General features: G+C 44.3%; 1 protein-coding gene across 1 annotated transcript; it reads left to right on the plus strand.

Moving 5' to 3' along the window:
* Positions 1-5,468: 5,468 nt before the first annotated feature.
* On the plus strand, positions 5,469-27,947 carry paplna (papilin a, proteoglycan-like sulfated glycoprotein). Its single transcript, XM_030392061.1, has 27 exons — positions 5,469-5,711; positions 9,689-9,751; positions 10,073-10,176; positions 13,072-13,132; positions 13,277-13,379; positions 13,505-13,635; positions 14,695-14,818; positions 14,950-15,030; positions 15,125-15,297; positions 15,385-15,508; positions 16,429-16,555; positions 18,300-18,504; positions 18,678-18,853; positions 18,960-19,111; positions 19,302-19,382; positions 20,716-20,911; positions 21,187-21,271; positions 21,446-21,572; positions 21,902-22,385; positions 24,119-24,277; positions 24,368-24,495; positions 25,626-25,680; positions 25,771-25,917; positions 26,251-26,378; positions 26,585-26,693; positions 26,997-27,172; positions 27,304-27,947. Exons 2-27 carry the CDS (start codon positions 9,695-9,697, stop codon positions 27,465-27,467), a joined length of 3,657 nt encoding a protein of 1,218 aa, XP_030247921.1. The 5' UTR covers positions 5,469-5,711; positions 9,689-9,694; the 3' UTR covers positions 27,468-27,947.
* Positions 27,948-27,980: the final 33 nt, after the last annotated feature.

Raw genomic sequence — 27,980 nt, forward strand, 5'->3', positions numbered from 1 at the left:
GACCAGCTACAGGACACGAAATACGCCTTTAACGCAAAGGAGAGGCAGGCGCAGAAGCTCAGCCGGCAGCTCTGAAGGCCCACGGGGAGGATGGAAACGAGGCTGGATGTGACCTGGGCACAGGGAAAACGAGGCTGGACCAGGCAGATGGAAAGAACAGCTTGTTGCAGAAGATTTCTAAATACTGGGTGGGCACGAGGGCTAAACTGGGCACAGCTGTTTTCTTTAACGTATAGAGAGTTTTTTTTCTGTCTGCGTATACATTTTAGGCCAGGAGGGGATTGGATGCACGGCTTAGTAATTTGAATGTTAGCTTAAATCCTGTGGCTTAGGGCTCCTTTTAAAGCCACGGCTAGACTTAATGACCAGGAATCAAAACTGGAGGTCTCTATGTGCATGTGGAAAATGTGGAGTCTGGTTTTCAAAAAGGGGGGAGGATTTTTCAAAAGTTTGTTCATAAGGCATTGTGCTCATTAGGTTTCTATAATTAAAACAAGAACATGCCCGGAAGCAAAGGCTGCACTGCCCCAGTAAAGATTTTATTTGGATGTTATTTTTGGTTTGTTCAGTGACCAGGAGAAGTGGGTGGTCACCGGCTGGATGTTTGGCTTCTGTCGAGTAAAAATACCTGATTTTTCCCTTCCCGCCCTCGACCTTGTGAGACTCGAAGTTCCCCTCATGCCACACTGGGCCACAGGATGTAGAGACACAGACGAGAAAGAAGCAAATGTGTTATTCATTCATTCATTCATTCATGTACCCAAATAAAGTGTTGCAAATGTTTGATTTGTTTAAATCCTCAGCAGATTTCTGAAGCTCCACTTGAGTTTCAGGCGTTTTGCATCTTGATCATGTACAACTTTGTGATTTTTGTGGGCAAAGTCAAAACTAAAAAAGACCTAAAGAAGGTTTGACGTGTTTTTATTGAGACTAGATCTGCTGTTAGATGTCTCATAGCCTTCACCAGTGGGCACAAACACACGAAGACGCAACTTGAAGGACTTTTAAAAGCTTTTCTATTTCTCCCAGGACCCACTGGGTGATTCAAACCCACTTCATAACAAAAAGTTGAATTATTTCCGGTCTCGACAGTGTAGAATAGCTGATAAAACATCCCTAAGGTTTATTTCTGGTGGGGGGTTTGTGTAAGGCTGTTATAAATCACAGTGAGGCATCAGAAGATCCACCAGAGAAAGTCTGCCAAGTCTGATGATGGCGATCGAGGAACGGTAATTATGTAACCAAAAATCAAGAGGCGTCATCCAGCTGGAAGTGTCAAAATGTTTAGTCGATCCATATTTGGACAGATTTGGTCTCTAACAGTGAGAGTTTACGCATGTGAGAGGAATTGCAGATGATAAAATTCCTGTTTTTCCCTCCTTCTTCTCTAATTTTGGCTTCAGGGTTCAAAGTTTATCTCACGACTTTAGAAAACTCAAGTTCAGCAGTTGTTCGCTCACCCGGCAGAGTCAGAACCTGAAGGTGAAAGTTGAGTTTGTTGGTCCGACAAATAAATGACGTTTTCATGGTGGTGTAAAGAGACTAGATTAGAATTTGTAGCACTTTTTCCATTTAATGCCGCTCTACTACAGTTACTCCACTACATGTAGGGTGTAAAATATGATGCTTTTTTATCGATTAAACCACCCAACACTTTATAAAAATACACAAGACATGCATCAACCATAACTTTATAATGATGTATGACAGTATAACAACCTTTAGGACCATTTTAGTGCATTGAGTTCTTACTTTTGCTACTTTAAATTACATTTTTACTAACAATACTTGTGTAAATAATGGTGTTTGCTACTTTCACTTAAGTAAAGGATTGAAGTGTTTCCTCCAGCGCTGCTTAATGCCTGTAATGAAATCAGAAAATATAGTATATTGTGGTGAATAATTATACATATGTTGGATAATGGTGCACAAGCAGCGTAATTGGAGAAGCTGGATGGACATGATCTGCTTTTCCGGGAGCTATACGTTGATGGCCAGCTTGACTTTTCCCACAGGAAGACTAAAATGGGACTACAGGAGCCGCTGTAACCTGACGGCTGTTGATGGTTCACTGAACCCGAGTGGCGTTTTGACTTGCGCAAAGCAGAGCAGACACGCAGCTCGCATTTTGTTTAGAGTTTTCCTTTCCCTTTCGAAAGCTCATGGTCACCTGTGGCGTGCTCTTCATTTTTAAACATTTAGACTTAAATCATCCAGTCTGGCCCCAAAACGCGGAAAACGATCCCTGAGTGAAACCAGATAAATAAACATGTGGCTTGAGTGGGTTGAAATTGTTTTCCTTTGGATTTTACTCACATGTGAAAAAGAAAAATGCTCTCCGGCAGTTTCACACTCTTTCCAGATTATCTTGGTGAAAAAAGTGAAGAATACAAACAACATCAAAGATGAAAACAGTAGGAGGTCGACACCAGACTGGTAAACATAACACCCAAGATGTATTTTTACAATCCACAACTGCATAACTTCAGTCATTTGAGTTTTTAGGGGTGTTGTAGAAAAACCTCACCCCCTGAAGAGAGAAGAGAAAGAGGGGAGGGGTGAAATCTTTTTCGGGGAGCATATATTGGCGGTTGTTCAAACACAGCTATAGTTGTGGCCGAGGTGGTTTTCCTCCTTAAAACCCCAAATATTCACTTTTTTTGAGTCGTATTTTTGAGATCAGTCTTCTGAATTATTGCGAAACACGACTGATTAAGTTTGTTTCTTTAAACCTAATCTATAATTTGCAGTTCTGGAGGCCGCCCCTCTTCAGCAGCTCAAAATAAAGACATTGTTCATTATCTTGATTCCTCGTGACATTTTCTTACTTTATGAAAGTTGCTCTGAAGCACAACTTTGAATTGATTACATGTTTTTATGAAAACGGCCTCGGAGGCTCCGGCTGTATCATCTTGTGCAATACAATTATACGTGCTGACAGAACTATTTGTGCTCACAAAACCCAAATGAGTGTCTTTGAATTTATGTCACTGGAATTTTGTATTTGTTTATGAGCGGTTTAACAGGCCCCCAAAAATAAGTAACATCACTTTACAGAATAAGATATGTGTGAAACTTTTTAGTCCACATAAGGATTAACTTCTACTTTCAGTTTAAATCGAATCAAATATCTAAAAAGGGAAAAAATGGCTGATTTTATTGTTGTTGCTGATGTTATTTTCTGCCACGTTAGAAGCTTGGCTCTAAGAGTGGCGATGTCTGCAGGTTGGTCCACAACTTTGCTTTAGACTGACAGGCGATGGATCGTCACGACACTCTGTGCAGACATTCATGGTCACCAGAGGTTGAATCCTGCCAACTTCAGTGATTCTTTGACTTGTCTTTGTGAAATATCTACACATCTGGCCTACGTGATGGAACAGCACCAAATTCAAAACAGAAACCAGTCGTGGTTCCCAGATGATGTACCGTGATGACTCTCTGACCTTTCAGCCAAACTACTGACTTTTTAGCATTTCCATCATTAGCATGTTAGCATAACCTACATCAAAGACTGTCCAAAAGTTAGTACTACTGCACATGTGGATGGAAAAAGGTGTATGAATCCTGTTGCGGCACCAGAGGGAGCTGCACAGGATCTGGTCTTGATCTTGAAAACCTGAGTGCTGAAACGTTATCTTAATTATAGAAAACTGCATATGGAGCCGGAGTGTGTGACACCCTTTTCACTTTCTATTAATCATTCAGCACCTCATTAAAGCCCTTGGTGTGCATTGCTTATCTACAATATTTGTGCAAAATGTCTCATAACATGTTCACATTACATGTTCATTACCTGATTTTTATATCGGCAGGTGAAGAGGAAAGTGATGGAAACCGGTGACTTTCAGTTCTGCAAAATTCAAATTCAAAACGTCATTGCAGACTCACGGTCCAGATAAAATAATGTAATAAGACATTACATCAAATAAATTACAAAGAAACACTTGTAGTGTGAAACCTTATGCAAGATAAAACCAGGATAATTTTATTTTCACACACATTAAAGGCAGCAAATACATTATACGTTAGATTTTTTTAAGCAACGAACGTTTGTGAGGGCCCAAATGCAAGACACAAGGAAGCTTTAATAAACAGTCGAAATAAAAAAAAATATATATATAATCAAGTGCAAAATGCCAAAAAAATACAAAGTAACAGCACAAAAGCTAAAACAAAGTACCAAACAAGAGCAAAGCACAAATCAGTTAAGACGGGAGCAAAGAGAAATGCAAAGCCACGAACGAAAAAAAACAAAACATTAAACATACCACAGGGAGACACTGGAAGGCTCAGGAAATAACACAGGTGAGTAACAGGTGAAACACAGATGAAACATGGACCAAGACATCAGGGAGCACACAAACTATATACACACAAGGCCTGATTACAAACAAGACACAGGTGGACAAAGAAGGAGGCCGGAAAATTCACACAAAGGGAGGAAATGAACAGCAACATGCGACACATGAGGGCAGAACTTCCAAATAAAACAAGAAAACACTGAAACAGAAACATGGCGTCATTACGAGCTACATGAAGTCTCTGTACGCTCAATTTATTATAGTTTGACCACAGGTGTGCAGAGACGTCTTCACTACATCTGAGAGCATGTTTGCCAAGATGTTAAACCTTATCAATGTTGTCAAGATTATTATTATTAGACAATTTGAAGAGACGCTCTACCACCGGGTTTCAACATTTGTAAGGGTTACACAGCCGGGTATGTTTAAGGAGACCTTGGGACAATTTCAAGTTATATTTGTGTCGACAAAACAGGTATTTTAAGCCAAACCAGGATGTTTTCCTAACCCTGACCAGGTAGGTTTCATGCTAAGCATGTCTGGACACTTCAATAGTTATTAATTTAACACACCTGCACCTCCACTGAATGTCAGTTGCATTGTGGGTAAGGTATATTGACAAGGAAGAAGAATGCCAAGAATTTAAAATGAGGTTTCTGCAGATTCTGTTTTGAATCTTTAAAAAGAAAAAACCCCTATACATCCTTTAATGATGACCTGCAGCCAATGCCAACAATTAAAGGGGCAACATGATCACATAGAGTCCAACCAAACATACAATCCCATGTTCTTCTCTTATGACAATGTGAGGTAACATTTGGGAGCCATTTCCAGCTACAGATTACAACCCTGCCTTTCCATTAGACCCAGAACTCTCACAGGAGATGATTCTGGATGATTACCCTGACATTACATGTACAGTATATGCGCAGCGGGAGCGCGTTATAATGACGGAGGGGAAAGAAACGACATATAGGATGTGCACATGGGGGCCTGACAACAAACGAGCACGTTGATTAACTGTTATTTTTACAGTCTGAAATTACAGAGTGCGTAAAAAAAGCTCCACCGTCAGGAGGGGCTGTAATTGGGCTGGATGAGCTGCTGCTGCTGCTGCTGCTGGTTAAAATGCGCGCTGATGACGCCGCGGAGGAGGTTTAACCAACAGGACTTTCTCCTCTGCCGCTGCTCGGTTTCCTGTCAGAGAGGGAGGGAAAGAGGGAGAGACTACACAAAGGTTCCCCAGCCAGATAGTCCTCCTCACATATCCAGGACGGCGCAGCTCTTTTCAGACGCATCTTCAAGTCGAAGCTCCGGAGAGACACCAGCTGTCCCTGAACGGTCCTTCCGCAAGGAGCCACCGGTTTTAGGACTCCAAGAAAACCGCGTTTCAAACCACTGAGCAGGGTGAGTAGCCTCATCTTCTCACCTTAAGGACAGTGGAGGTGTCTTGAGAGAGTGTGACAAGTAAGGAAGCATTTATTTTGTTGCGCTTCTTTGGGAGAATTGGCTGCTCATGGACAGAGGAGATAAGTTTGGTAGAAGAAGAGGTGGAAAAAAAAGGTTGAAGTCTGTGAGAAGGGATATTAAGAGAGTTTGTTTTATAGATTGAATAAATCAAAGTTCACATTCATGTTTTTTTAAGGAGAAATAAACATAATCGTGTAAAGAGAGGAGCTAAACTAACCTGATTGGTGCGTAATGGAATATTCTGTATATAAAGTCATAATAAACCACATGTGGAGCCTAAAGACACACTTTAAGTGGAGAACAACAAATAAAACATTAAACATATGACTAAATATTTATAGAAATATTCATAGTTTGTTCCTCAGGATCCAGTGATGCTTTCCTGGACTGACCAGGTGCCCGGAGCAGACATGTCATGATTCACACACACAGTGTGCACAGAGCACAAGACGCTGCTTGCCCTCCTGGCTGTTGAATAATAGTTAATTGTCGGGATTAAAGAGTGTGTAGCCTGAAGCTGAAGGCTTCATGAGCTGGTGTCACAAGTGAGTGGAGCAGGGATCTTAGAAAGGTTGGTTACAATAGCTCAGATTGAACTCGGAACTCAGAGGAATATTGTGTTTGCTGAGAGGATAATCAGTCAGATTAGTGGATTAATCTTAAAGGAAAAGTTCTGCCTGACAGGAAAATTCAGTCCTTATCCCGTCAACGTCACGCCGACAGAACGTCAGGTGAAGCAACATTGCTGGAGCTTCACAGCAAAACAGTGTTACATTATAATCTCCTAAACAACTTAAGTAGATGGGGACTTGTTTTTCCAGACAGCTCACTCGGTTTAATCCAAGTCTCAAGAAGATTTAGAGAGGCTGAATTTATTTTAAAAATACGTTATTTACACCCTTATTCCACGGTGAAGATGACGTTTGTGCTAAAGCTCTTAGAAACAGTAAATTATGTGTACATATGTAGACTTGGATTATGTCAGAGGAGCTGTATGGAGCCATTTTATGTTTCTTTAATTGTTTTTGTATAATGTTGTAAAACAAGGTGTTCAGTAAAAATTGCTGCTGTGAAGCTCCAGAAACGACGAGGACGAGCAGCATTTCACAGTCGTAGCACATTTTTCTGGTTCCAGCCTCCCAGATGTGAGCAGCTGATCGCGTTTAACGTATTCTCAAAGTACGTGTCGACTAAAACAAGAAGTTTTCTGGTTGCCGCGTTGCTGAGGAACTGTTTCTTGACTTGACTTGAACAGTTTCCTGGTAAAAGACACTGATTTGAATCTTACTTTGTGTTTGTTAAGCACGCATTTAAGGTCAATAAACAAGCTGGCTACAATTCTACAGAAATGATCAGTCAATGTTTGGATTTGTTGATGGTTGTAAGATTGATTTACAACAATTGTGACGCTTGATCCATCATTTAAAGTCATTTATCAAGCAGAAATGTCAAACATTCACCAGGACCAGATCCTCAGATTTAAGGATTTGCTACTTTTTTTTTTAGTTTTATCTCTCTATAAGCTGAATATATTTGGGGATTTTGGACAATTGGTCAGTCATATCAAGCAGTTTGAAGATGCCACTTTGGGTTCTGGAAGCTTGTATTGGTATTTCTCTAATTGATTAATGGGAAAAACAGTCCACGGATTAATTGGTAATGAAAATAATCGAGGCTGAGGTGGGGGATTCCTTCCTTCATCTGTCCGGAGTTATTGAGATGTAAATGAGCGCCGCTGGCCCAGACAGAAGAGAACCGTCCCAGATTATCACCACCCAGGGAAGTTGCAGAATTCGGGGCTTTTGGTGTGTTTGTGTTCGTGTTAAAGAGAGATCAGACATGCTGACTCCTCTCCTCTCCTCTGTGACATAATCGTCTCTCTGACTTCTTCGCTGCCGGGTGTTCGTGGCCCGCAGGGTAACTTCCCCTCTCTGCCGGGGCGTTTGTTCGTCATGGCAGACGGGGGTCAGAGGTGGTTTGGCAGCTCCAGACGACCCCCCCCCTTCGGCCTCTCTCTCTCTCTCCCAGGGGGGCAAGAAATCCTCCATTTGCCCTGGAAAAAAACAAACAAACACTCTCTCCTCGTGCAACAAAGGGTACATTTTTAGCTCAGTTAAGCAATTAAGCGATGGGATAGAAGAGGGAAACGATAAGTGTTGCCCCGCGAGAGGTGTGGTTTTAAAAAGCACCGATTAAGATTCTTTTTTTAAACATGTTGCAGGCTGTAAAATATGTGCTTGTGTGTGCTTTTTTTAGGAGTGTAAAATCCACATAATTTCATGATGTCCGTTTGATGGCTGCAACTAATTAACCAATTCTTCCCTTTTTCTTTTTCTTTTTTCACTGCGGACGGGTAACATGGCGTCATTGTATGATTTAGACGCACCAGACCCGAGAATCTGATCTGAAAACGGCTAAAAGACTTCTAGTAATGCAAGAATTATTTTATTTTAGACTAATCTGGAGGTTGTTTCCTTTCATTGATCAATTACTTACTAACTTACCTCTCCGCCATGTAGCACCGCCATGTTTCTACAGTAGCCTAGAAAGGACCTTTTGCGTGTTTTCGTGTTGTTGTTTTTTTGCAGGAAGTAGGCGAGGGGTATTCATTTGGTTGCAGTCTGCAGCCTCACTGTTAGATGCTACTGAATCTGACACACTGGACCTTTAAAATGTCCAAAAGTTCAGAGATATTTAGTTTAAGGTCAACTTATATTCAACTTCGAGGCCTTGGAATGTTTTGTATTTGGAAAAAAGTAGCGGAGAGAAGTAAAGAGAAAAAAAGAGGATCCACTCGTCTGTCAACTTCCCTCTCAAAAAGCCACTACATAAACTGCATTGTTGCAACTCTGTGTCTGTCCTGGTTGGTTTGTAGAATAACAATAAAGAGTAAGAATAAGGAATTCCAGGGATTTTACAGGGCAGTTTCTGTTGTTATTTGACATTTTTGTCAATAATGCATGGATCTGAGTGTGAAAATCAGGCATATTTAGGTGGTCGGTATCGACAAGTGACTACAATTTGAAGCAGATCCTACACTTAGAAGATTTGGAGCGATACAGGGTTTGGTTTGTTTCAATTAAAGAGCACTGTTGGGCTTCGATGGAGCTACTGAGGGCAATTAATCTGCTGACTATTTTCAGGATTAACCTAAAGAAGCCCAAAGTGACGTCTTCAAGTTGCATCTTCTTCCCAATCAGCAGCCCAAAACCCAAAAGACTCTTCATTCACTGTCATACACGACAAAGAAAAGCTGCAATTCCTCATATTTAGGAAGCTGAAACCAGCAAACTGGCAACCAACTCTGTTTGGATCGGCTTATCGATTAACCGACTAACCGTTGCAGCTTCAGTAAAGTCATCAGTGTGTGGCTGTTCCGTCCAGCCAGAGCTCAAACTGAACATCTCCAACAAACAAGGCTTCATGAGCCAAAAGACATCACAGATGCAGATCCAGCTGTTGATCATCTGCCGTGGTTTGTGGCCTCGAACCAAACCACAGAACATGCTGTTGCATTTGTCTGATGAGCTGCTTACAGATTTACAAAGAAAACCATCGCTTCACACACGTGATTCATAACTGATTTATGTTCTTGGCAACATTTGTAAGTAGCGCTGCAGGGCAATGAAACCGTTTGTGTTCAGACTGTCAGCCCGCATCGAGGCTTTGTGTTTTCTGATTGTGTTTACTGTTGTTGGATCAGATAAGAAGAGGTTTACGCTCTGACATCTCGTCGGTCCTGCTGTATATTTTGGCCCGCGCCTCACATCAATTACAGTTTCCGCTCTCGGTCCTCTGGCTTATTTCCGGGGGGAAAAAAAACTTGCTCGATGTGTAATAGCCTCTATTAGTCACAGTGACTAACCATGGATGTCTCGTCCTTTTTTTTTTTTCTCTTTCTCTCTCTCTTCCAGGGAACAATGAAGATGCTGCTGCCTCTGGTAATCCTACAGCTGCTCTTGGCACCAGCACTCTCGGTAAACTCCCACTCAAACAACCGAACGACGGAACATTTATTAACTGTTTGATAGCTGATAGCTGATAAAGTCCTTTTTCTTGCTGAAGATTTGCACTGGAGCTTTCAATTGTGCCTCCGAATTGCGTTTGCACGGTTTTTCTGTTTCATTTTTTAGTTTAAAAATGATTCTCAGCGTTCATTCTTGACCTGAAGAACAGCTGCTGTGTCGGAAGGCCAAGAGTGAATTTTTAAACTCAGTGAGATTTGTCCAAGAAAACACGAGTTAATGTTGTTTCTTTAACGCTGTGATGTGGTGTGTAACCTGCCGTCTTGCGTCCAGGTGCCCAGCGTGGATCACTGGGACACGTGGGGTCCTTACGGCGAATGCAGCCGCAGCTGTGGCAGCGGCGTGACGATGAGAACCCGGCGCTGCATCACCCACAGGTACGTCTCTTCCTGCCGATGTCTATCTTTTTATTAACGCACATAAACATGCCTGTGCACACAACTCGCCGTCAGCCTCTCTTTGATAGACTCGGCTCATTGTGAGCTCCTGAATACACACACTGTGTTTTTCTCCCCTCCTCTGTGAATAAAACTAATTGTGAGGTTCATGGGCACAGACTGTATCTTGATTTTAAAAGAATGCCTTGAAGTCACGAGGACGCGGGCTTGTCTTACATCCAAAGCACACTGCAGGGAGGGGCCCTTTAACGTTAAAAGGACCTCTTTTAGCTGGGTGTTGCCCTTTGGCTGCTGAAGAGGATCAGATGGAGGAGCGAATATTTTCTATCTGCCCCTTTTTTTTAAGCCTGAGAAGACTTTTCAGAAGTGGCGTAGCCGCTTTTTTAACGCATAATTTATTAAGAATACGGTCTTCTGCCCATATTTACGGCTTCACTTTACATCTTGACTCAACGTGGCCGAGTGAGGAGTCGTAAATTCATGCCTGCTGTTGTTGCCAGCGTAACACTGTATATATTCTGTTCATAGGAATCCAGCCGGCGTGTTGCCTCATGTAACACATAAAGTCATCCGTGCTCGTGAAGTGGGAAGTGACGTGTGTCTTCATTTGGTTTACCGCAAAATGTTCAGATTCTTCACTTCAAAATAGACTCAAAAATAATGATTTATGACCAGTGTCTGCGTCTACAGAGACCCTTCCTTCCGCTCGCATTTTTACTTTTATATTGCTGCGTTTGGGAAGTTTCTGGTCGTCAACCTTTGGGCATTGGATGTGTAGCCACCAGCCAAAGACAGCGCTGGTGGGACTCTTTAAAAAACAAAGTGATCACGAAGCCTTTAAGTCAAAGTATTTGCTGAAAAATCTACTGTAAAGCTGTAATACGTCCGACTCGTGCGTTATCCTTGAAATGTGGTGAGGTAGAAGCGTAAAGTAACATAAAATGGAGTGGAAATCATCTGTTTTATGTGATTTAAAGTCAATAACGATTCACTTTTCCAATAAAAAGTCATCTGTCATTCATCAGCTCTGTTTGCTGATAACCAGAACGGAGGTGCGCCTCAGCTATTGGGGAGTTTTGATTAAAAGAGGCACCAGAAAGACGCCTACGAGGCAGAAACGTGTCTGTAACGAGCCGTTTCTTTAACGTGTCCAAACAGTTTTCACCGCGTTTGGTCATTTTGTTGACGGCAAACTGAAGGAAGATGATATCGCAGGTTCACGTGAGATGTCGCTCCGCGCTGATGCTCCGCGGTGCAGGTTCCCAACATGTCTGTGCAGTCAGTGAGTCAGACGGTTCCCCCCCTCTTTCTTTACCTGAGTGATGAATAACAGAGTCCTGCCCTCCGCTGCATCATAGGATGAACTCTGTCATATCTTGCCTGCCAGGTTTGCCAGGATCACACCTTTAAATACTATGATTAGACAGCTGTTGACTCATTGTGTGCTTTACAGGAACTCCCAACTTTACCCGACATCCATTTATAAAATTCCCTGACCATTCATGCAAAGAACGTAAAACGGCCTGTAATCTATTTTGATTTACTTCGATCAATCATGTTCACCTTTCCACCTCTCCGTCATGTATCGTTTTTGAAACAGAAAGCACTGTGCGATGTTTATTTTTCCACCCCCGGGTGAAGAGTTGGAGGCAGGATGTTGTCACTGACTGTTTGGACATGTTTTAAGTCTCGGTTTTGGCGCTCTGACAGGAGTGTGTCTTGTTTTTAGGCTTAAGGGCAGGTACTTTTGGAGGTGACTTAATCATGAGTTATCAGCATGGCTGGAAGGGAGGGAGGCAAAACAATCTGCTGTCTCACGGTGCACGTCCGTGTTTGTGAGAGCTTAAGGCTCAGCAGTGATGATGTTGAGGCTTCTCCTCTTGCTGAGAGCTCGTTTTCTTTCTGTGTTTTTTTAAGGTACAGATTAAAGAGGAATGTTTCTCAACGTCTGAGCTGAAACTTGTTATTTCTGCACTCGCAGACAGTCTGAGCTGCGTATTTGCATACGTGCGCCGCAGCCTCACCTAGTCATTAACTGTTTCTTGCGTTCAAATAATGACCCATAAACTTTTAAAGAAACGCAAAGATTTTTTTTTACGGCACGGATCGAGCTAGTGAAAACGCATATTTGTGGTTTTAAAAGGGGCACACCCATGATTTTTACACATGAACGTCAGTTAACTTGCCAGCTAAACATGTTTTGCCAACTCGAGTGAGACAAATAAGCGATCGGAAACAAGCACAGAACACGGGCAGTGTTAATTAAACCCGCGAGGCCTCGATGTAATGATGCTGTAATGACGCTCGAAACCACCTGGAAAACATTATCCAGTGATCAAAATGCACATTGACACAATATGTCAGTAGTACGACTTCGGTTGGGCTACAAGAAGATTGATATGACACTGATTTTTCTCCAATGTCAGGGACAGAATAGGAGATTCGTGGAATATAGTTTGTAAGACTGTTAGCTGAAAGTGTCAATCGACGCACGAGGGATAAAAAGTGACTCGCAACCGTATTTCCTTTAAAATATGCTCAAGAAAGGAAGCCCAAAGTCGCCAATTTTTTCATCAGACATGAGAGCTCTGTGGCTCTTTGATAGCTTTCCAGAATCTGATAGATAACTCGTCTCATGTCCTCAGGGTTCAGATTAAATTACAGATCTAAAACAACGCCCAGGTTGGTAGCTGACTGTTCGTGTATACGGCTTGTTCGACTCCTTTAGCAAGATGTAGCCGATAACACGCTACGGACGATTTTTCTCCTTGGCTCAGCTTTGAGGGGAAACTGCTTCATCCCTGGGTTTCCATTTAACAAAAAAGAAAATCAGCCAACAGTGTCTCATATTGATGCTTTATCATCCACATACAGGACTGATGGAGGACACAACTGTGTGGGACCAGAGAAGTCTTACCGCTCCTGCAACATCCAGGTGAACAAACAAACTTCTTCTCAAGATCTTTTCTCGTGTGCTTGGTACTTTTCAGTCACGTGACATTCAGTTAAATTAAAGTTTCATCTGTAATTCTTCTGAGTTGTCGTCTGACCTCTCCGCTGCCTCCCCTCGTTCCATCAGGACTGTCCGGAGGGATCCAAGGATTTCCGTGAGGAGCAGTGCTCCCAGTTCGACGGCACCGTCTTCCAGGGGAAACTCTACAAGTGGCTGCCTTATTACGGAGGTCAGAAGTGAAGCGAAAGTAGTCGTATTTCTGGATTTGCGAGGCCGCGTAATCGACACGGAATTTGGGATAATGAATTGACAGAGTGTACATCTATACTAAAATGAAACTGCTCCCTCTGACAGCTGAGAACCCCTGTGAGCTGAACTGCATGCCGAGAGGAGAAAACTTCTTCTACCGCCACCGCAGGGCTGTGGTGGACGGTACGCCCTGCCACCCCGGGCGCAGGGATGTATGTGTGGATGGAGTCTGTAAGGTACGCTGCACGGAAAATCAACACAGACACGAGATTAGACGAAACATGATAAAATAAGAGGGGAGAGACTGAACTACGTATTTCCTATTAGCCTTTTAATTGTAAGGAGTTACTTGTAGACTGCTCTGCTCTCTGTCTGACCCTGAACTGTGACCCTGTAGGTGGCTGAGTCCTGTGTACTTTACCAAACACTGAGGAGAAGCAAAGAAGATGATTACTTTGTTTCAAAATAATACAACCAACGAATCGTCCGTGCTGCAGATTCGATGAAAAAGCATCGTTAGTGTCCATGAAGTCAAAGAGGAGTAAAATCTTCTCAGAGGTTTTGAGCTTCGCTTCATTAATCGGAGCGGACACAGTCAGAGGATTAGTTTCACTATGTAGTAATGTCAAACACTTCTGCTCTCGTTCTTTTCTCGTCTAATTATCGGCCCAACCTTCTCCTCATGAAACACCTCCTCGATTTAACCTCTGTCTTTGTGTCTTCATCACCTCCTCTGTGGGGAGCGGCTGTCCAGAGTCCACTCCGCTCTTGTGTCTCACTTTTTTTTTTTACCTTATTGTTTGTTTACTTTAAAAAACCCAAACTTTTATGTATTTTTATTTTCAGCTTCACACATTGTGTCCCCACAGATGTACCCGTCTGTTCCACCTCGTTAAATGTTAACTCAGGTCTTGTATTCGTTTGGCCCCCTGAAGTGGTGTTTTGCTTCGGCCCCTGAACCGGCTACTCTGTGAGGGTTTTGTGTTGTAATGTTTATATTCCTGTCATAGGATAACATTGGTACGTGCAAGCAATGATGGAGGAAGTAGCCTACTCATATCTTTTACGGAAAGAATCTCTGATCTCGATGCTTTAAAAGAGGCAGAGTAAAACAATCGGTTGTATAAATAAGTAGGCAGGTTTAAGTTCCTGATCGAGCAGAAACAATGCTGGTTTTGAACCGTCTCAAGTCCTGGTGGAATCAATCTGAACATGGCTGGCTATCTGTCTACTGCCAGTTTAAGCAAAAGTTACAGACCCACTCTAATCTACTTCCCAACTTGTTCCTTCTTCAGCGTCTGGGCTGTGACAACATGTTGGAGTCTCCTCAGCAGGAAGACCCCTGCCTGCAGTGTGGGGGTAGTGGACAGACCTGCCACCGGGTCCAGAACAGCTTCTCTGTACGCGACCTGCCAACCGGTACGTTTTCCGATCATTACGTCTGTCACACCAGCAGACTTCCCTTCACAGAGGGAGCAAACATATAAAGACATGTTTGAAAGATGTTTGCAGCCTTCTGTAGGTATGTCTCTGTTTTTTTTTCATCTCAGGCTACAACCAGATGTTCATCATCCCCGTTGGAGCCACCACCATCAGCATCAGAGAGACTGTGGCCACCCGTAACTACCTCGGTGAGAATTTTCTAGAAAACACGGAAATAGCTTTTAATTCTCGAGTATGTTCAGATGTTTTCTTTGCATACAATGACTATAACCTCTCTTCCAGCTATCAAGAACCTGCGTGGCGAGTACTACCTCAACGGCCACTGGGTAATTGATTTCTCCAGGGCGACACCCGTTGCTGGAACCATGCTGTACTACCAGCGAGGCGCCGAGGGCGACAACGTCCCTGAAACCATCATCGGCCGCGGCCCCACCACTGAACCTCTAGTTGTTGAGGTAAGATTATACATGCTGAAATTATCTCATCTAATGGCTCGCTGTTCTGTTGAAGTTGAACCTTTCTGTGCACCTCTTTCCTCCCAGCTGATCAGCCAGGAGCCCAACCAGGGAGTGCAGTACGAGTTTTATCTCCCTAATGGACGCTCCAGAGAGGGCTACTACTGGAGTTATGGGTCGTGGTCTGCCTGCAGCAGGGAGTGTGGATCAGGTCAGCGTCTTACACTTAACCACTTAATGAACGCCCCCATTTTAAGGTTCTTTTTCCAAAATGACATACCGAAATTAAAAGCATGACAGCTCCCACATAGTTTGAGACTCAGGGATGTGCTTGGTACCATCCAACACCAACACAGGTTTTGGTTTTGGTCCAATTCAAATGTCAATAAACTGACGAAGATATAAGGGTTCAGGTATGTCTATGGACACAGCAGACACAATTAGGCCATAGCCACAGGTCTCAGCTTGCTACACTCAAAATTTGAAGTCAAAAGATTAAGAAATTGATTTTTCACAATTTTTTTTTCTAAAGGCATGTCTGTGCGTTTTGCTTGGGTCCTTTTTTTTCCAAGAGCGCCTACTGAGATTCAAAGGCTTATAACTTGAGAACCCCTTTACCTAGAAACATAATCTTGGTCTCAAATGAAAGCTAAGACCCTGGGGTTTCTTGCTTGTTCGACACTTGTAGCTAGTTTTGGGTAAAATGACATGGATATTCCCATTCTATGGAATCTTGGCGAACTATGAAAAAAAAATTGTGGCATGACGTTGTAGCTGTGGAAAAAGGGAACACTCCGTAGGTATGTAGGTATTCTTGGTTCTTGCGGTAGAAGGCTCTTTCTAATGTTGTGTCATGGTGAGTTTAGAAGGCTATTACATGGTCTGGAAATAAACTTTTTTGGGCTTAAAATAATCATGACAGTCTCAGCTTTCCAACAGTGAGTATATACTGTTAAGATCTGATGCTTAAAACTATTAGCAAAAAAACTATTCGTTTTTACGAAGGGTGTTCGTTTAGTGAAGGGTGTTCCTATGTTGGAACGGTGTTCCTTAAGGGGTTAAACATTCAAACAACTGTATGTGTTAAAACATTTTTTTTATCATAATGAAGTCATTCTGTTCCCTCACCAGGCTACCAGTCCCGTTTGGTCTTCTGCACCATCGACAACGAGTCGTACCCCGACTATCTCTGCGCGTCTCTGCCGAGGCCACAGACCAACCGTACATGCAACCCACAGCCGTGCCCACAGACCCGCAGGTAAACCACCGCCGTGTTACGCTGGTGAAATGTGACACTGAAGTAAACGCCCTCAAAACAAAAGCAGCCAGAGTTCATTTTTGTTCCCCTGAAAGCGAATGGGGCTTTTTTTTTTTTGCTGACTGCTGTTGGTGTTTCACGACTGTTTGAAAGGATGGCGTACCTGTATCCACCCAAGTTGTGGAGATCCTCAGAAAGACTCAGAGCCTATGTGTTCAGGTAACCCGGGATCTGTGGTCGTAGTGAAGTCACGTAGCTGCAAACACAGGGGGAGATCCCAATCATTAAGTCTTCATTTGCTGATTTCCTGAACAAGCGCAATTGGTTTTAACAATTCCCTCAATTTTGTAAATGAAACATCGTAGCCACCGGCCTCTTAAAAGTGCCCGAGACATGTAATAAATGTTGATTTAAAGTTCTCCCCCTTCAGATGTGTTTGACTGTAGCATCTGTGTTTAGCGCCGAGTCTGTTCCCCCCATGTGAGGCGAGAACGGCGGCGCGGGGCAACTGTCCAGCTCAGAGATCTCCCTTTCAACCGTTTAATGATCCTCATTCATCTTGGACACACTTAACGTCTCTCTCCGGGGAGACCAGGTGGTGATTTGATGCCAGATCTTTAACCTCCCAACCTTGTGGCCTCTGTGCCCGATCCCTGAGCTGGGCTGCTGCCTGATTGCTTTAGCAAACTGTAAACACTCTCCGTCCCTGCGTGTTAGTGTAGCCGTAGTGTTGTGAGGTGTTCGCAAGTCAAAGGTCGTCATGCAGAAGCAGGGGGGCGGGGGGTTAGTCGGGGATTGTGTACATCTAAATGAGACACAGCAGCAGCAGCAGCGTGGTAGTAAAGAGCCGGGGCTTCAGTCAGTGACTCTCTGGTATTTCCTGCTTCTTTTCTTTGATGCTGCTGCTGCTCGGAAACCTGAGATGTTTATGAAGCTCGGGTGACGCTCAGTGCACCCTCATTATGTTGCAATTGAAAGATACACTGCATGGACGACCGGAGACGTGTGTGCTAGAGTTTGGGGGATAAAGATCGCCGGTTGTAGTGTTTGTTTTCTTCTAGTAATCAAGTGTCTGTTCACAATAACCAGGAGGTGAGACATACTTTCTGTCTTGTAGCTGGAAGTCACTTTTCGGTTTGTAGAGTCTCCAAAGAGGATGTGTTGTTTTTAATAGAATCATGCATCTTGTAGTTTAGTAGTGTGTTAGTAGCTGTGTTGTTAAAGCGATGCATCCTTTTCCACATGTGCATTATTTGAGGGGTTTCATTCCAAAACTCTGATCAGAACGTTTTTTATCGAAACACAGAAGGTTGATGTTTAAATTCTGCAGAAACCATCAGTCGATTTATCGATTTGTTGATTCATGTAAAATAAATCGACTGAATTATCAAATATTATCTGGCTACAGCTTCTCACATTTAGGAATTGCTGCTTTTCTCTGTGCTGGAGTTATTATTTGTTAATTTAACATTCCGTTTTGGACAAAAGCAAACAATCTGTCAATACGAAATTACATTGTTTATTATTATTTCTCACTCCTGGGTGTGACTTGTTGTGGTCCGCAGCAAGATCTACCCAGGGTAAATGCGGATCTTGCCAGGAAGGGGTGTGTCAAAGTTTACATATGGCTGGCCAGAAAAAACAAACTGAAAAAACTTGTCTGCATCTTTTTTGGGATGAAACTCTTCATGTTTCCTCTGCTACGTTACAACATCTCCTGACTCGTGTTTCGTGGGTTTCCCAGCTGGAGAACCGGTGAGTGGAACGCCTGCTCGGTGACCTGCGGTGGAGGCTCTCAGATACGCAGAGTGGAGTGCATCTCCCAGGACGCCACGGGCCCCCGCGTGGTGGAGGATGCCACTTGTGCCGCCTACGCCGAGGCACCGCCTTCTCTGCAGACCTGCAACATGCACAAGTGCGCCGAGTATCGTGCTAGTAGATGGAGCGCGGTGAGTTTACTGGCAAGACTGAAGGAATAAAGTGATTCATTAAAGGAACGACTTGGTCCAAAATCAAGATCACTTTAAGTTAAGCTTAGATAGCAATCTCCTCAACACTCACCTGAAATAAAATCATAGAAAATAAATATAACATCTGTGTTTTAAACCTGTGTTGTGTGCAGTGCTCAGTGACCTGCGGTTCAGGGCAACAGACCAGGGACATCACCTGTATCGGTTCAGGAGGAATGAGGCTGGAGGAAACATCCTGCAGCACTCTGCACCGCCCGCTCGCAGTCCGACCCTGTGAGATGGCGGTCTGCCCGAGGACGATCAGCTGGCACGTTGGAGAGTGGGGCCTGGTGAGAACGGCAGGAAACAAAAAACAATGCAGAGACACTTAGTGTGGCTGAATGTGAAATTATGCCATCCTGTCGGTTAAAATCTCTCCCTGCGTTTTCCTCCAGTGCATCCACGAGCTGTGGCTCCGGCACAAGAGACCGACAGGTGATCTGCTCGGACCAGGACGGGAACCTGTACCCTGCTGAAAACTGCCTCGCCAACCCCAAACCCTCCACAGTGGAGCGCTGCAACACCCAGCCCTGCTACAGCCCACAGGGTGAGCATAAAACCGCCTCCTAATTAAACCTGCGTCGGATTTATTACCTCATTAAACAGTTTCCTAACAGGTTTATGGCTTCACTCGTTAGTTTCAAGCCTTCTTTAACACAGCATGATGTTCATTTAGTAAAACGATGGTCCCGTTTAGTTGTGCTCATCGGTTTGTTGTTGTTGCCGGTCTCGTGCAGTGGTGCCCAGCGTTCAGGACCCGCGAGGACACGACAACACACAGACTGGTTTCCAGCCCTACGTGCCCGACCACGCAACAGGTTTGACTCCATCTCAGAGTTTATTTACACAGAAAGTACTGAGGATGTTTTGTGTGTGAGGTGATGGACACACACTTTAAACCAGGACAATGTCAAGAATACTGAAATGAACCACAGAGCAAGAACACAACCCACATTCTGACCCTCAAGAAGCTGAACGTTGTCTGTAATACAAGTAGAAAAGATGTAAACACTTTCATTCTGCTCTTCAGTGAACGACAAAGCCTCTAAATTGACATCTTTTGGACACGTCTTTGTGCAACGGGCCTTTTTTTTGCTCCCTCTTTGTGTCTTTGTTAGCACTTTGCGTTGCTGTTCTTACTTGACCGACTCTTCCTGACTTTTTTCTTTTGCTAGCTCTTGTTTTTTTTTTTTTTATGTGTTCCAAGTACCAGTCACAAAGCAACGGGCCACAAGTCATATTCAGTAAAAGCCAGCAGTATGAAGCCACAAGCCACAACCGACAATTGTCACCGCGTGGTGGGTGTGATGCTCTAGAAGTTGCGCTGACCTCCACTTTTTAATGGCCACTTAGCAACAACGTAGCTGGCCACGCGTGCCTATTTTGTCGCTTGTAGTATCTGTTTTCGCCGGCACTTACTCTTTGGCTTGCTGTTCATCTTTTTTCTCTTATTTCTGCTACCTCTTTTTTTTTTGTTAGCACCTTGTTTATCTTAAACTCCTTGTAAAATTAATACAACTCACTCTCTGGAAAGAGCTTCTGAGCATTTATGTGACTGGTAAGCTTTGTGAATAATAGATAAATAACTTGGTATTTAAATAAACAAAAAACAAAACGGAGGTGTGATGGCACCCTGATAATTGCTCCCCTTCAGCTCGCCTGCGCCTCCTCCTCTCTGCTGATATAACTCCTGTCACTTTGTGCCCATCGGCCCCTCCTTTTTTTCCCCCGTCCAGCCCCTGTCCCAGCACTAATTATCCGGGCCTGATTGACATGTTTTCAGGGGTCCATGGACACTGTCAGCCTGATTAAAATATTTCCCGAGCACTGAAGTGTGCAAGTGCTGGCTGTGGTGTTTTTCTGGCATGTTCTGGCATTCGGGAGCACCGACACAGTGTTCAGGAATTTCCAGTTTTGGGGTCTGATCACAGGAGCCACTTGTCCCAGTTCATTCTCCGTTGTTCCCCGCTTCAGCTCCCTGTGAGGACCGTGTGGCCTCGAGCACAGCGGCTTAGACTCGATTATACATTTCTAAAGCAATGTGTGAACTCCTTTATTGCTCTGTGTTGTCTATTTAAACACCATGAACTGTGGGGGTCTAATGTCCATGTGTGAACTCTCTCCCCCCCCCTGCACTTGGCTCCATCTCAGTCCGCAGGCCTGAGACCGATCTGACCCAGACCAACACAGTCCATGACCCTCACGGCTCCGCCCCGGCTCTTCACTGCAGCCAGTCCTATTACGGCTGCTGCCCCGATGGACGCACTTCAGCTGGGGGCCCTCAGGGTCTGGGCTGCCCATATGGACCAGCTCCCACTCCTGCCCGGCCATCCTGCATTCAGACCAGGTATCCAGCTCCATCCTGTCATTACCCTGTGGTGGTTGAGGTTACATATGGAGTCTGTTTAAGAGCCTTTGTCTGGGTGTCACTTTTATAACTGCGCTCTAACCAGAGATTGTTTGGGATTTACGCATGACCAACATAACTACCACTAAGTGACCACAGCGCGGTTAAAGGTTTCTTGGAAATGAAGTTGCACATTTTTTGTTATTTTTGGCTTGGATTTTCAGTACAAAGTGTTTTATTGTTTGTATCTGCTGACATTTTGTTCTTGCCATCAGTTATGGCTGCTGCAGGGACGGAGTGACGGCTGCTCAGGGCCCCAACAGGGAGGGCTGCGTGGAGTATGTGGCCCCTGCACCCACCGTAAGCAAACATACATGAAATTCTCTATGTAGGGAAGAAGAGATCGGCCGTAATGGAGATGTTTGATCGTCTGCCAAGAGTGAAAACGTTAGAAAACAGTAACATCACTTGATATCGATGCGTTCTCAATCTTCTTGCCTGTTTCTTCTAATTGTTCATCTCATGGTCCTACAGGCCGCTCCTTCTCTTCCCACTGAGAATGCCGTGCAGTGCCGTAGAACCACGTACGGGTGCTGCTATGACCGCACGTCAGTCGCCAATGGACCCAACGGCGAGGGCTGCCCCAACCCACCCAACCACAGTAAACAACAAACACATTATTACAAATTGAAGTCTGGTTTTGTGGACCTGCTTTTTTTCCTAAATCACATGTGGATCTGTCCAGTACAAACACACTCTGAGACGCTCGGTTGCCGCTGATTGAAGGGTTTGCTCACAGGATTTATTGTAAGCATGGGAAAATATGCAGTTTATTCACGGACGCCAAACTTCAAACTTAATCTTGTGATCAGTGTAAATCCGGTTTTCTGGTTTTTTTTTTTCGCTTTAAGTCTTCAGGGGTTTTAGTCAAAGATGTTCATCTCCAGACTACACGTCGGTAACCTCGCCCCTTCTGTTCCTCTGCTGCAGTTGAGCGCTCCATCTGCTCCCTGCCTCGCGCTGCCGGCTCCTGCAGCGACTGGATTACCCGCTACCACTACGACGTCGTCACCTCCAAGTGCATGCACTTCTGGTACGGAGGTTGCCACGGTAACAGCAACAACTTCATGACCCGCGTCGAGTGCCAGAGGGCGTGCCAGGTTCCTGCGGCGAGCCAGCCGGGCCCGGGGCCGGTCGCTCCCGCCCCTAGAAGAGAGCCTACCCCTGCGAGGACCCCATCGGGAGCAGGCACCGCATCTGGAGGAGGAGCTGGAGCAGGTGCATCCACATCTGGAGGGTCAACAGGTGGAGGCTCACGCAACATGGGCAGGATTTTCACCGTGCAGGGAGGCTCGACCGGCAGCACCGGCAGACAGGCCACAAGCGCCGCCACACACGCCCACAGAGCCAGAATCCAGCGCCCTCGTCGGCCTACCCACGGTACGGCTGCCCAGCACACCGGTCCAGCAGCGAGGTAAGACCCCGAAGACCCAGGGAGCGCGACGAAAAGCTCACTCCCCGCCCCGTTAAAAGCCTTCCTACTCCTGCTGAAGGAGCCCAGACGAGGAGGGGCAAAGAGTGAGCCGAAGGAGATTGAAACACCGTCCACCGACAAATCATGTGCATCAATCATTTACCCCAAAAATATGATGATGATGTTGATTTTAAAGTTCTTTATCATGGTGTCATGAGTTTATATAAGACCACAACCAGAGTTAAGAACAATCATTTTCAATAACACAACAAATATTTTAAAAATGAAGGATACCAGTTCTACTTTTTAAATATCTCCAGTAAAATATATCAGTTATCAGTAAAGCATTTGTAAATGTAAAATGGAAGAGAAAATAGCCCCAGTAGCACATGTATGTCTTGCAGACTGCATCTCTGAGTTACGTTGGATAAATGTTTGCTAATTGGGAAGACGACTCACCAAATTCCTCCCCTATTATCAAACGCTCCACATACTACGTCTTTCCAACATAACTTGATTCAAAAGTCTCCAAGACGTATGTGTGCTATCTTGGAGTCAACCTTGCCTTCTATTCTAAGCTTTTCAGCTTCAAAATGAGCTCAACACCTCCTGAAAATCTTGTTTTTTCGCTGACCTCTGGTGGTTCATCTCGTCACGTCGCTGCACTGATGGAAAGAAGAGCGTTTGGGTGTAGCAGCTGTGGTCAGAAGTAAACCAGAGAGTGCAGTTAGACAGGCTGGTGTTGAGTTGCTTTTAAAAGGCATCGTATTAATCAACATTTCTGCTTTAAATTGTCTTCATTTACAACAAGGTATTTCACTTGTTTTGCTTTATTTTATGTGGATCTGCTCTTTAAATCCTTGTGGCGCTAACATAATTCAAACCCTTGCTTGGTAAAACACACCACAGCCACGCTACTGTACTTCCAACTCCACAGGACTCTCACGCTTGCAGCAAGTAGCGGCACCTCCTTTTTTTTTCTTTCTTTAACCTCGATAAAAGAGGTTCCGGAGAAGTTTTACAACCTCACAGCGACCCTAAAACGGACAGCTCTTGTGTTTTTAATGCTTCTGGGACTTTTTTCACTGTCTGTGTTCTGAGTTCATTCGTTTAGTCGTCTCTCGTGCTTTGTTTCGTGCCTGCCGTCTCACTGTGTCAGTCGCCACCACCTTGATGTCACTAGATCAAACTAATAAAGGTTCTGCTGTGATGCTCCATCTGTCTTTTGTGTGTCTGTGTGTGTTGTCACTAAACCTCGTCCTTATCACCTTTTATTTGTGTAGTTGTGTGTGTTAGCTACGTCACGGGTTTTAGCTTTTTCTTTGGGGGACACTGCTTCACGCTGGGAAATAAGCGTTTTTAAAAATTGTCCTTTGTCTCTTTGTATGTTTTAGTATCAGCGTTGATTCACTGCATCATTTGTTGTTTTGTGTGTGAAGGGTTCACTGTATCGTCACTTTTTGTCATGTTGCATGGGCCGTTTGTGTGCCACAGCTGGGTTTCTCCTCCGTCTCTTCTGTCTGAGCTCTCTCTGACGCCAGGTTGTGGGCAGTCTTTATGCTGTGCTTTGGTGACTACTAATCAGAGTACCAACAGTAGAGCATAAAGTGACTCTTTCACTCTCCTCCTCCCTTCTCTTTCTTTGATTTTCCGACTTTTCTCCTGATCATCCTTCCCTCTTTTCCTTCCTTTCCTTTCCTTCTGTCCTTGTCTCCCACTTCCTGTCCCCTCAGTCTGACCCTGGGAGGAGTGACCATCGATAAGAGCGACCCGTCTCAAGTGGAGGCTTTAGTGGGACAGACGGTCGTGCTGCCCTGCAGGGTCAGCCCGCCGCCGTCCTCCACCGTCATCGTCGAGTGGAGAAGAGATGGCATCCCTCTGTCTACTCGCAGGTCAGCAGAAACACACACTCGATCGTTTAATATACATTTTGATCTCTGTCAGTGTTTGTGATCATTCTCTACCTCTTCACTTTCTTTAAGGCACCACCAGCAGCCCAACGGCTCCCTGTTGGTCGGCCCTCTCACCAAGCTGGACTCCGGTTGGTTCTTGTGCGTGGCTACTCGTGAGCGGGAGAGAGACCACCGTTACATTTACCTCTCCGTCACAGGTAAGGCAGCCAGCATCTGCATGACGTCAGTTCGGGAAGTTAACGTAGCATTGGTTTGAAATAGGGCTGGGTATCACCAGGTTCCTCGCGATACGATACTATCACGATATTTTGCCCACGATAACGATAATATCACGATACAGCGATTCTGCGATAATCGATATATTGCAAGGAATTTCATCCCCGATACATCACGATATCTGTGTCACTGAAGAAATTCAGAATTTATTGACTGCACTGAATCCATTTCACAGGAATTACAAAACATTGTCAATCAATTTCACATGAATGACAGCCAAGTAAACAAAGAGTGTATTGCACAGTGTCTCCTCTTAACACACACACTGACTACAACTATCATTAAATATCTATATGTGTGGGTTTCAGAGCTACTTAAACCATTTTTTTTAATTTTATTTGGTTGTATACCTATGTTTGAATAAAGATAAAGCTGTCCTCCGAAAAGGGGTGGTGGTGGTGGGCCACATTTTTAAATATCGATATTTGGCACCAGTGTATCGATAATGTACCTCAAGACGAAATATCGCGATATATCGTAGTATCGATATTTTGGCACACCCCTAGTTTGAAATATCTCAACAACTATCGGATGGGTTTTCATGAAATCAGGAAAAGATGTTCAAGATTTCGGTTGACTCATCAGCTTCAGCTGTGTTTAGTGCTGATCACAACATTTTAGCATGCTGATGTTAGCATTTAGCTCAAAGCGACACTGTGCGTTGGAGTCTTTTACTTGTTATATCCACATTTTTGCTTGTTTTTTTAAATGAGCTAAGAATATTTTTGTCCTTATTATAGAAAGAAACAGACATTTTTTTTTACTTCTACCGTATCTACAAATCCAAATCATGATCATAAGAAAGCTTCTGAGAGAAACTTTCACCCGGTGTGCATTGCGGCTAATTGGATCCAGATTTAGTCAAAACCTTAATTTGACCGACTCTAACCCCAATTAGTCCGTCTCGGTCGAGGTGAAGCCCTGATGTCATGGATGATGTCAGAGGTTGTGTCGCAACCCACTGACCTCGAGAAGTTAGCTGGTCTTTACGCCTGATTCGTTAATGTGAGTGAATAACAGGAGCTTTTGTCCAATCGTGTGTGTCTCATAGAGGGATCGTCTCCTCTGACTCCGACCTCACTGCCCAGAGATGGTCCGATCCCTCGGTAAGAACGATCTCTCTCTATTCTCCAAATACAAAAGGCTTTCCGCCACCCAAAGCATGAACAAAATCTAACTCCTGTAACTTCTCTCAGGTTCAGTATCGAGCGCTCAGGCTCATCGTTACTGGAAATGCGATCAGGACAAACAGCCAGTCTTCCCTGCAGGATCCTCCCTCCCTCCGCTCTTCAGTCCGTCAACGTTCAGTGGACTAAAGATGGACATCCCGTCAGTGACGCCAGGTAATCACCACACTGCTCCACTGATTTATTCACAGTATATCTGATTTTGGAGTGTCAAAGTCTTGAAAAGCCAAAATGAGCTGTGATAAATGCCCACTAATTGCAATTTATTCCTGTTGAGCATCAATTAAATTCAATCAAATCAAAAGTTTCCCTTTAAACTCTTCATGTGCGTCATTCTGCACATTGAAGGTCAAACATCCAACTTAAGGAACAAAAGGCCAAATGCATTTATGAGTGAAGGGGAGGTTTTCAAACATTACTTATGTAAGATTAGTGTTTTCAGTGCTACTTAAGTGAAGGATCTCAGCACTGAACCCTGCTGTGTTGCAGGTACACGCAGCATTCAGACGGCACGCTGATCGTCGGCCCTCTGAAGTCCGAGGACGCTGGTGTTTACACGTGTACGGCGTCCAGCCAGCAGCAGCTGGAGCAGAAACAGCTGCAGCTCAGAGTCCAGAGTGAGTTCCATTCATGTCTTTGACATCATATTAAACACAGAACAGTTGTTAACATGAACAATGCATGTTCATTATGAATTCAACAGACTTCTATTGTCGTTGTAATTTCACTTATTCACCAGCAGAGGTCAGAATATCTGAGTGTGACTACAATAGACTGTGTTAGAGGTTTAAAGTCAACATCTCATTCTGATGTTATTGTCCAGCGGACCTGAAGATCACCACGGCGCCCAACAACATCCAGGTGTCTGAGGGCAGCACGGCTCTGCTCCCCTGCGTGGTGTCAGGAGACAACGTCAATATAGGCTGGTCCAGGTAGGAACTCTAAAGTATCTTTAAAGTATCTTTATCCTGTTGGATCCTGTTGAACTGATGCCTCATTTAGAACTGGCCAATAATCAACACTCCTTTTGTCACCCACAATAAAATAAAGTGAACAGGTACATACACAAATGTGATTTTTTTAAGGTAGAATCTTTCTTCAGTTGAGGGAACAGATGTTTGTAAATGTTAAATCTGTAAGAAATTAAAGCAACTAGACACCAGCAGGAGTAAAACAAGGTGCACCGAGCTCATCAGCCTTGAACTGGACCTCCGCTCTCTCCTCTCTCACGACAGGAACGGAGTCCCGGTGCGTCCAGACGGTCGTAAAATCCTGCTGTCCTCTGACGGCAGCCTGATCCTGAACGACGTGAAGCCTTCAGACGAGGGCACTTACACCTGCAACGCTTACACCGGCATCTACTCTGTGAGCGCCACAGCTGAAGTCAGAGTCACTAAAGACACACAACAAGGTGAGAATACGACCTGGAAACTGTTTGTCCCAGAATCCAGGAGAAAATGACAAGTTTACTTTGTGTCACCATTGTCATCTTTTGATTTCAAGCACCACAAAACACTCTGTCTTTTATTTCTGCTGTTGCAGGTGACAATGTGCCGCCAGAGTGCGTCGACCAGCCGGAGCTCGCCAACTGCGAGCTGATAGTTTACGCCCGGCTCTGCTCCAACTCGTACTACTCCAGTTTCTGCTGTGCCAGCTGTGCCAGGCACTCGCACTCAAAGAACGACAGGTTCGGCCGGCTAGGCTGAAGCCGAGGAGGGGTTACAAACTCTGGGCTGGGTGGGAGAGGGGACGAGGTGGGGGGACAGGGGGAGCTGTTTTTTGGAGGACTGCATTTTGAAAAACCTCCCAACGCTGAACTTCTGCATTTGCCAAAATGAGTTAAAAAAAAGCACAAATCTGAGCAGTTCAAGAGCGCATCGATAAAGGGACTGAGACTGTAGATGCTGTGAACCAGGAGTCTGCAGGTTTTTGTTCAGGGAGTCTGTTTGTACACTGCTGCATTAAACACTGAAACACTGAATAGATGCCTTAAAGTAAAAAAGTCTGTTGAATGTTACGAGGCTAAAAAAAAAAAAAAAAAAATCACGTCTTTAAAAATAAGTTATTCACTCACTGGACCTCCTGCACATGTTCTCTGTTTTCTAGAGAATGATGATGATTTTAACTTTCCGCCCATTAAAATCCAGTAAAAACCCTCCACGTGAAACGATTCCATCACTGCTGTACTTGTTGTGACCACTGCTCCTTTTCTTTTTTTT

Source organism: Sparus aurata, chromosome 16 (genome assembly GCF_900880675.1).
Source record: "Sparus aurata chromosome 16, fSpaAur1.1, whole genome shotgun sequence".
In the NCBI taxonomy this organism is placed as follows: Eukaryota; Metazoa; Chordata; class Actinopteri; order Spariformes; family Sparidae; genus Sparus; species Sparus aurata.

What these genes read in the sequence shown, in the direction of transcription:
- paplna (XM_030392061.1), top strand. Translation starts at nt 9,695, where the DNA reads ATGAAGATGCTGCTGCCTCTGGTAATCCTACAGCTGCTCTTGGCACCA. An exon ending in ATGTGGCCCCTGCACCCACC is followed by an intron (nt 21,272 to 21,445) that starts GTAAGCAAACAT and finishes ATGGTCCTACAG; the next exon opens with GCCGCTCCTTCTCTTCCCAC. An exon ending in CATCCCGTCAGTGACGCCAG is followed by an intron (nt 25,918 to 26,250) that starts GTAATCACCACA and finishes GCTGTGTTGCAG; the next exon opens with GTACACGCAGCATTCAGACG.